General features: G+C 36.9%; 1 protein-coding gene across 2 annotated transcripts; it reads left to right on the top strand.

Moving 5' to 3' along the window:
• Positions 1-643: 643 nt before the first annotated feature.
• Positions 644-7989, top strand: LOC113289595 (7-deoxyloganetin glucosyltransferase-like). Of its 2 annotated transcripts, XM_026538899.1 has the most exons (5): positions 3521-3811; positions 3941-4023; positions 4102-4203; positions 5751-6498; positions 6706-7989. In XM_026538899.1, the coding sequence occupies exons 4-5, from the start codon at positions 5955-5957 to the stop codon at positions 7716-7718; spliced, it is 1557 nt and encodes a 518-aa protein (XP_026394684.1). In that variant the 5' UTR covers positions 3521-3811; positions 3941-4023; positions 4102-4203; positions 5751-5954; the 3' UTR covers positions 7719-7989. The 2 variants fall into 2 exon arrangements, with proteins under 2 accessions (XP_026394683.1, XP_026394684.1); XM_026538898.1 differs by lacking the exons at positions 4102-4203; positions 5751-6498; positions 6706-7989 and adding an exon at positions 644-3118 and having other exon boundaries at positions 3378-3811; positions 3941-4047.
• Positions 7990-9328: the final 1339 nt, after the last annotated feature.

Raw genomic sequence — 9328 nt, 5'->3', positions numbered from 1 at the left:
TTTGGGGTAATTATGAAATAACTTATGATTCATTGAACGTAGGGAGCAAAATTTGAAAATAAAACTCAAGGTTTTATGGTTTATTCACAAAAAAATATTTTTTCTGCTTTTAAAAATCATTCTGCAATTGCGTGCTCAAACTAATTTCCAACTGTTCTACTTCCTTTTCTATTTCTGGAGTGACACCCAAACAGGTTATAAAAGCTTGTTTGTATGCATATCCAGAAGTAACTTTTCGACTTTTAGAAAACAAAAAACAAAAAATTAATTTTGGTGTAAAATTTCGTAGTGACTTCTAGAAATAAGAAAGTCAAATTCTTGTGAAAGACTCCTGCTAGTATCCAAACGCTCCATAAATAACTCATGCAGTCCCTAAAGTTTTTGAGCAGCTCGGTGGAAGAACAACTCTAAAGAGGTAGGCTAGACCCACCCACCCCATATATTAGTTTGAGCTTACAACACTACAATTGGCGCGCATGATAGCAGCAGCCGAAGACCATCTCGGGTTATTCTATTTTCCTTCTCCCGCCAAATAAAACACCTGAAAGAAGAGACCAACTAGAAGTTCATATCTGAGAAAATAAATCAACCATCATTGGCATTATATGGACCAAACTGCCAAAATCATTAAAGCTCTGAAAAACAACCCAACAAATCCATCACTCTCATGGAAACTCTTCAAATACCTAATCTCATCTCCTTCTTCCATCAAATCTTCATTTCATTTTGTAGTACCAACCATCACCCAAATCCTTATTCGTGCCGAAATGTTTCAAGAAATGGATCAATTACATAAACTCCTTCTCCATCTACCTCCCGATATATGCCGGCTATCTCTTATTTCTCTTACCCAAACAACAGCTAAATCTGGTCTGTTAAATAAAGCTTTATCTCAATTTCAATCTCTTAGAAGGAATTTTCCAACTGAACCACCTTCAATACGTTTGTACAATGTACTTATTGAATCTTCGGTTAAGTTAAATCAATCAGGAAATGTTTCTGACTTCTATAAAGATATGCTTGTTGCTGGGGTTCCTCCGGAAACTTATACTTTTAATCTTTTGATTTCCTTATTCTGTGATTTGGGTCGTATGGAAGATGCCCATAACTTGTTTGATAAAATGTCTCTAAAGTATTGTAAGCCAAATGAGTATAGTTTTGGGATTTTGATTGGTGGCTATTGTAAAGAGGGTCTTGGTATTAAAGCAATGCAGCTTTTCAATGACATGAGGAATTCTGGGTGTTCGCCGAATAGGGTAATATATAACACTTTAGTTTCTTGCTTTTGTAGGGAGGGTAATATCGAGGAAGCGAATAGATTGGAAGAGAGTATGATAAAGGATGGTATATTACCTGATGTTGTTACTTACAATTCAAAGATTTCTGCTCTTTGTAGTATGGCAAAGGTTATTGAAGCTTCTAGATTATTTCTAGATATGCAAAAGAAGGATGAGTTGGGGTTGCCTGAACCTAATATCATCACGTTTAATATTATGCTCGAAGGGTTTTATAAGGTAAGGATGTTGCTGGAAGCCGAGGACTTAGTTGAGACTATGAAAAGAGATGGTATTTTCACAAAATTGGAAAGTTACAACATCTGGTTGTCAGGTTTGGTGAGGAATGGAAAGTTATTAGAAGCAAGGCTGGTGCTGAAAGATATGTTTGAGACAGGCATCACACCAAATATATACTCCTATAACATCCTGATTGACGGATTATGCAAAGAGGGTCTTGTCTCTGATGCAAGATCGGTTATGGATTTGATGAGAAACAATGAGATTTCACCAGACACGGTTACTTATAGTGCTTTACTACATGGTCATTGCACTAAAGGGAAAATATTAGGAGCTAATAGTGTATTAAACGAGATGGTGCAGTATGGGTGTTTTCCTAACTCCTTCACTTGCAATATCTTGTTACAGAGTCTGTGGAGAGAAGGTAGGATCTCAGAAGCAGAGACATTGCTGCAGAGGATGTACGAAAGAGGACACTGTTTAGATACAGTGACTTGCAATATCGTGGTCGATGGTCTATGCAAAAATGAGAAGTTAGATGAGGCAATTATGATTGCAGATGGAATGTGGACCCGTGGAAGTGCTGCCCTTGGTGATCTTGGAAACTCAATTTTTGGGTTAGTAGATAATACTAATAATGGGAAGAAATGTGTTCCTGACTTGATCACATATTCCACCTTAATTAATGGGTTGTGCAAGGTTGGGAGGTTAGATGAAGCTAAAAAGAAGTTTGTTGAGATGAAGGCTAAGAATGTGAGTCCTGATTCAGTTATCTACGAGACTTTTATACACGGCTTCTGCAATCAGGGAAAGATCTCATCTGCAGTTAGGGTTCTAAGGGACATGGAGAAGAAGGGATGCAAACCTAGTATTCAGACCTACAATTCTTTGATCTCAGGCTTTAGTAGCGAACAAAAGACAGATGCAATCTATGATCTCATGAAGGAAATGGAAATGAAAGGAATTTCTCCTGATGTCTTCACTTATAATAACTTGATTAGCTCTCTGTGCAAAGGAGGAAGAGCAACTGATGCTACTTCAGTCCTGGACAAAATGTTGAAGAATCGTATCTTTCCTAATGTGTCTTCTTTTAAGTTATTGATCAGTGCTCTTTGTAAGACTCGCTATTATAGAGAAGCTCAGGAAGTATTTGATGTTGGTTTGAGTATTTGTGGTCATAAGGAAGCTCTTTATGGATTAATAGTTAACGAGTTACTTGCTGGTAAAGAACTTTCAGAAGCCAAGGGGATACTCGAGTCTGCAATAGATAGAGGCTTTGATGTTGAGGTCTTCTCATACAGAGATCTGATTAAGGAGCTCTGCAAGGAAGGCCAATTCAGGGAGGCCCGTAAGATACTTGATAAGCTGATTGAGAAAGGTTATGACTTTGACCCTGCATCATTTATCCCAGTAATTGATGGATTGGGTAAGGAAGGAAACAAACGCGAGGCTGATGAACTTGCAAAGACTATGATGGGGATGGATTCAGAAGGAAGGAAGGATAGGAAATTATATCAGAAAGGATTTAATGAGAAGAAATTGAACATTAGGAAGCTCAGGAAAGATGGTTACGGTGGGAATCAATGGCACACACTATTGCACAGGTATAGTGGTTTAGTAACTCTTCCTTGCATCAGCATCTCGAGGCCCTCTTTGTTATCTGTTTTTGTTTAGTTAACATTGGATGATTCACCCTTTTAAACTGTTCGAGTAACAACGACATTAGTTATTCACAACTCAGGGAAACTGGGTTGGAGAATAAATAGGTTCTGCCTCATGCTTTAACCGTATGGAAGCTACCTCAGCCCCCTGTTAATATTGTCTTTGTATTTCCTTTTAAGTGTTTCTTATTCTCTTTTGCAGAGATGATGGGAGTCGACTCGCAGTGAGAGTTCTTAAGCGGGTACAAAAAGGTTGGGGCCAAGGAAGCATATCAAATGTGCAACCACAGAAGAAAGAATTTCTCGACTACTGGGAGGATACTTAACCATTGAAATGACCCTGGATAATAACTCAAGAAATTTATAAAGATTTGGTCCAAAATGGTAAAAACGAGATTGAGACCATGATGAGAAAGATAAAAGAATCTTCAATCTTAGGCTTTTGATACTAAGCATTTGTTCCTAGCATGCTTTAACTGACACCAGTCTAAAACTTGTGTTATCAGTACAATTTCCTAAGGTTTCAAGGGAGATGAAGCATTTGCATGTATTGCTTATAAGAGAATCATCTCATCTGCTACCATTTTGAAGTCAACAACACAGGTTCTTCTTTGACAATGAATAGTCACTCAAAAGGTACCTTTTACACTATTATCCAGACTTTAGCTTTTTGTTTGTTTTGTTTTGTAAGTCTGTACAATCTTATTTTGTATGTTCCTGCTTATGAAGTATGAGACTGATGAGAAATTCGGCACTGTCATACAGCAAAACAAGTCAGATATGTTTATTCCCCCATCGCAGAAATCCAATGCTCTTGAAGATACCATGGATGCGTCACCATCACCAATGTACTTGGTCTTGAGCCTTGTCACTATTCCAGTTTGTGTTCATTGCCTAATAATCACTAATATGTAATTTATTTTCAGCAAATGAAGTCAAAGGTCAATCTGAGCAAAATCAACACCAGCGATGCAGTGAGCTGGTGAAATGAAGAATTTTCATTATCTCTGTTCTGTTACAGTAAGGCGGTAAGCCTGAATTTTCATTATCTCTATTTTTTTGTTCAGAAATGATAGTGGCTTTTCTTATTCTTGAAATCTCCTCTCGGACATCGTTGTTTAGAGTGAAACATATGTGTTGTCCACCTCAATGGATGAACCTGAATGATCTCATTTTTTTTTTAAAACAAAAGAAACGGAAAAAAATAACCTAAATGGTCATTTTAATTGTTTACGCTAAGTAGATGTCTACATAGATTTGATGAACTGCAGTGTGTCTCAAAAATAGCAGACTTAGCGATCAATGTAGTGTCCTTGAGGGAAATCACATTTAAAATATTAAATGATTAAGATTAGTTTCGATCATTTAATGCAACAAAAACATTCAAGAGGACCTAAGAGAGAACCAGCTTAGATCAAGCATTATAGTATGAAATAATTTTCAGTAATTGCTCCATACACAATCGAGGATCAAAGATAGGAGGGGGCAAAAGATGTGGCATTGTCCTAATTCTGAAATTTTATAAACCTAAAGTCATATCCTAATTGCTAGATGATTCGTGTCAAGAACCCAGGAAGCCCTAAATTTAAGGGAGCATCTACCAGTCAATAAGGTGTGGTTCCAGCTGCCATGTCGGAAATGCGTGCTGCATGTGAGTCACCAAGTGTTTCCGATCCCGACTGGAAAAAAAAAAACTCAACATACTTGCCTTTTGGAAACCTAAATGTAGCAAGTTTGAAAGACTCTTTCCTGAATTGGTATACTTTTGTTTAAGTGGAAGATTACTATCTTTGCACAGTTGATACTTTCTTCTTCCTCTTTTTTTTTAGATAAGATAAGATTAATCTTTAATTATCTATCTAAGAGAGTTTAAGATTGCTTAGCTGCTATTTTGACTAGGCCAGTTTTCGTGGCAATAACTCAGACGGCCTTATCTTGATCACTACTTTAATTTCTAATAATTTGGAAGCATAAACGGATTAGGAACAAGCTGCTCGAAGTAAAATGTGGTAGATGTCTGGTCACTCTGGTGTAGATCGAGAGCACTTTCAGTTTTGGTCTACGGTGGGATTTTGATTGATTGGTGGCTTGCAAAAGAAGACATCTTAAGACTGGAATTTACTTTTCTTCAAAATCATAAAAAAGAAACAGAGGCCAGATTAATATTCTATTCCCACCACTATACTAGATAATATTCTGGTAATAATTGGTTAGTTTCTTCTTTACAAGTGACACCAGTTGACATGCTTTCCCATTTTCAGTTGAGAATTTTTTTTCTGTAAATAGCTGGTTGGATGGAATTAGCATCTAAATTATTTAAGAAAATAAAAAAAAAATCCACTTATGTTACGTGTACCTATTGGTTCAAATTATTTATCCATGTATGGCAATATTTTTAACTGGCTGAGTGAAATATATTTTTCCTTGGATGCACCTGTTTTATGACACAAGGGCCAATATGCTGGATAGTCTGAATAAGGGAGACCAAGCAGCTACATGAAACTTTACCAAAAATAGTCGGTAGATTCCCAATGATTAATGAGTGTCCTGACTACCTAATGATACTGATATGCAGGATAAGAAGATGGTCTAAGAAATCCAAATATGTTCAAGCAGAAAAGGTGTAAGCAAGGGTGCGTGAGAAAAGAAGAAACTGGTTTTGAACTAGTAAAGAAAGTGAAAAGCACCAGACATTTCTTCTATAAAAGCTGTGAAACTAGGGGTGTGGCCTTGTCCTTTCTCCTCCATTGTCATCCCACTTTCTAAAGATCAGAGAGATATGAATGATCAGATTACACAGGAGAGGAAACCTCATGCTGTTTTCATATCATTTCCAGCACAAGGCCATGTAGGTCCTATGATGATATTAGCCAAACTTCTTCATCGTAGAGGCTTTCATATAACCTTTGTGAATACAGAATTCAATCATCAACGTTTAATAAACTCTAGAGGACCTGATTCTGTTAAAGGTTTACCAGATTTTCGTTTCGAAACAATTCCTGATGGTCTTCCATTACCGGCCGATTTGAATGCAACCCAAGACATTCCATCTCTCTTCCACTCTATTAGGAACTATATGATGTTACCATTTCTTAACCTTATCAAGAAACTCAACAACAAGAGCAATCTGTCATCCTTTTCTTCCGATGACAAAATACCTCCTGTTACATGCATAGTTTCGGATGGGGTCATTAGTTTTCCTCTCAAAGTTGGTAAAGAACTTGGAATACCGGTAGTTCTGTTCTGGACTGCTAGTGCATGTGGACTCATGGGTTATTTGAGTTTCCCTCAACTCGTACAGAGAGGTCTTGTTCCACTGAAAGGTAATAGTTCATATTATTTTACAAAAATTTCAGCTATCAAACTAGGAGCTACATGAGTGTTAGATATTTACAAGTGTTGTATAAAAATCATCCCGTTTAACATAAGCCCTTAGTAGTGTCTCAGATAGTCTAATTTGTGGCAGACTGAACTCTGAAGTATGCTAATTATCAAATAACAGTATGTGCATGTAATTGTATTTGTTGCAGATGAGAGTTATCTAACAAATGGATATCTAGACACCAAAGTCGACTGGCTACCAGGAATGAAAGATATCCGTTTTAGAGATCTTCCGAGTTTTGTTCGAACCATGGATCAAAGCAACATCATGTTCGACTTCTTTGTAGGAGAACTTGCAGGAATTAAAGAAGCCACAGCTTTGATTCTGAATACGTTTGATACACTAGAAATGGACGTCTTGGATGGGCTCAAATCAGATCAGTTATCACTACTTCCGTTATTTTCAGTTGGTCCTATCCACCAATTACTTCACCATAATGATAAGATCATTGCAGAGACTATGAAAAACAACCCAGGCTTGAAGACAACAATGATGTCTATAGGGAGCAGTCTATGGAAAGAAGAAACAGAATGTCTGAAATGGCTTGATTCTAAAAAACCCAACTCAGTGGTCTATGTAAATTTCGGAAGCATCACTGTAATGACAACTCAACAGCTTATTGAGTTTGCTTGGGGATTAGCTAATAGCAAACACGATTTCCTGTGGGTAGTTCGGGCCGATATTGTAAAGGGCGACACTGCAACTCTGCCGGTGGAGTTTGTAGAAGAAACCAAAGATAGAGGTTTACTAGCTAGTTGGTGTCCACAAGAAGATGTGCTAAAACATCCATCTATAGGTGTATTTTTAACACATAGTGGTTGGAACTCAACAATAGAGAGTATAACCGGTGGAGTTCCTGTTATTTGCTGGCCCTTTTTCGCTGAACAACAGACAAACTGTAGGTATTCCTGTGTTCACTGGGGAATAGGAATGGAGATTGATAATAACGTGAAAAGAGACGAGGTTGAGAAGTTAGTGAGAGAAATGATGAGAGGAGAAAAGGGTAAGGAAATGAAGAATAGAGCCGTGGAGTGGAAGAAGAAAGCTGAAGATGCCATTTCACTGGGTGGCTCCTCTTTCAATAGTCTAAGCGATATTGTTAATGAATTGTTACAAATTGACAGCCATAAGCAAGGATCCGTGCAAAAGGCCGTCAAGTGAAGGGTGTTGGTGTCTTTTAGCTGTCATGAGGCTCCGGCCATGGTTGTCATTATGTTTTGTTTTGCTTCTTTACGCTGGGATTGCTTTATCAAAGGGTTGTATTTGTTGCGTGCATGGAGATGATCCAAGGTTGTATGTGTATATTGCTACGAGTGAACTCCTTTGTTTACAGTACAGGGTTGATGACTGTAAATCTTGTGGTAATCTTTTCTTTGCCTTCTCAACACGATTGATATACTACATGCAGTAGTTTCCAAAGTAAAGCCAATAATGAACCTGGAAATATTAAATGTCAGCGATTTGATACTACTTCTATCAAAATTCTCAATGACAATTAGAGAACAACTAGAATTTTTCAACTTTTTCGATTAGAAAAACCATTCCATGAATATATGCTCACGTCTTTAGATTTTCCGGATTAAAGAAGATGCAAAGGCATTTTTATAACCCTATCAAAGATGAATTTTGTTCTTACATGTGCACAAAATTCAAATGTCGGTATGATGGTGACGTTGACTCATTTGGATAACATCTTAGACTGGTTTTGGTGGCATTTGCTCATCTGAATAACGTCTAAGATTGTTATTTTGGCCTTGGCAATTTTGGAGTGATGCTCATCCGACCGCCTCATCACGACTTAAGATGCATATGCTCAAACTAAATTTGTTATGCCATGCCGACACTCGGTTTAAAGTTTAAAACCTACTGCGAACAAGTGAGTATCAGTTTCTTTTTTAAGATCATCTTGGGCACATTCTTTCTTTCTCCTAGAAAAAACCCTGGCATTTCTAGGGGCGATTTCGAAAAAATTAGGTGTGATTTTTTTATTTCCAACCCATAAACAGGGTTATGGGATGTCCTAAATGTTAATAGAACACCTTAATGCCCTTTAATAATCGGAAGTAAAATAATTGTTTTTAGAATCCGATCGTTGGTAATATAATTTATCATTAACTTCTGATTAATAGTAGCCCCAAATACGCATTTAGCACAAATTCATATCAATCGGTAGTCTTTGTGTGTTTTTTAACTACCGTAGTTAAAAAATCATAATTAAGAAACACACGAAGACTACCGATTAATATGAATTTGTGCTAAATGCGTATATGGGGCTACTATTAATCGGAAGTTAATGATAAATTCATTTACTATCGATTATAGGATACTCCAAAATTCAAAAAAAATGGATTTTTGCAAAATCTCATTTTGGGGCAACTCTATACTCGGCAATTATATGAACTTTGACTATCAAATATGGTTGGATATTGGCAAAGAGAGCCACTGTACAATCGAAAGTCAGGATAATTTCATTTACTACCGATTATAGGCTCAATCAAAATTCAAAAAATAGAGGATTTTGGCAAAATCTCATTTTGGGGCTACTCTATATTCGGTAGTTTTTTCTTTTGTAAGTTAAAGATTCAATCAAACATCTAATTTAGGGGATTAGCAACCCTTACATCTTGTATAGTAGAGTTTTCTAATGTAGAGTTAAGGTGTTGTTCTCTTACATTAGATTTATCTACTTCCAAGCTAGATAAAATACAGGCAGGGGGACTCTTATCCCAATTAGTAAGTTTAACAAAAAAAAAATCCTCTTTGGCTAAAGT

This window comes from Papaver somniferum, chromosome 6, assembly GCF_003573695.1.
Source record: "Papaver somniferum cultivar HN1 chromosome 6, ASM357369v1, whole genome shotgun sequence".
NCBI classification, from domain to species: domain Eukaryota; kingdom Viridiplantae; phylum Streptophyta; class Magnoliopsida; order Ranunculales; family Papaveraceae; genus Papaver; species Papaver somniferum.
The sequence above is the reverse complement of the archived record's forward strand: the minus strand, read 5'-3'. Positions and strand labels throughout refer to the sequence as shown.

What these genes read in the sequence shown, in the direction of transcription:
- LOC113289595 (XM_026538898.1), top strand. Translation starts at nt 768, where the DNA reads ATGTTTCAAGAAATGGATCAATTACATAAACTCCTTCTCCATCTACCT. An exon ending in TGGCACACACTATTGCACAG is followed by an intron (nt 3,119 to 3,377) that starts GTATAGTGGTTT and finishes TCTCTTTTGCAG; the next exon opens with AGATGATGGGAGTCGACTCG.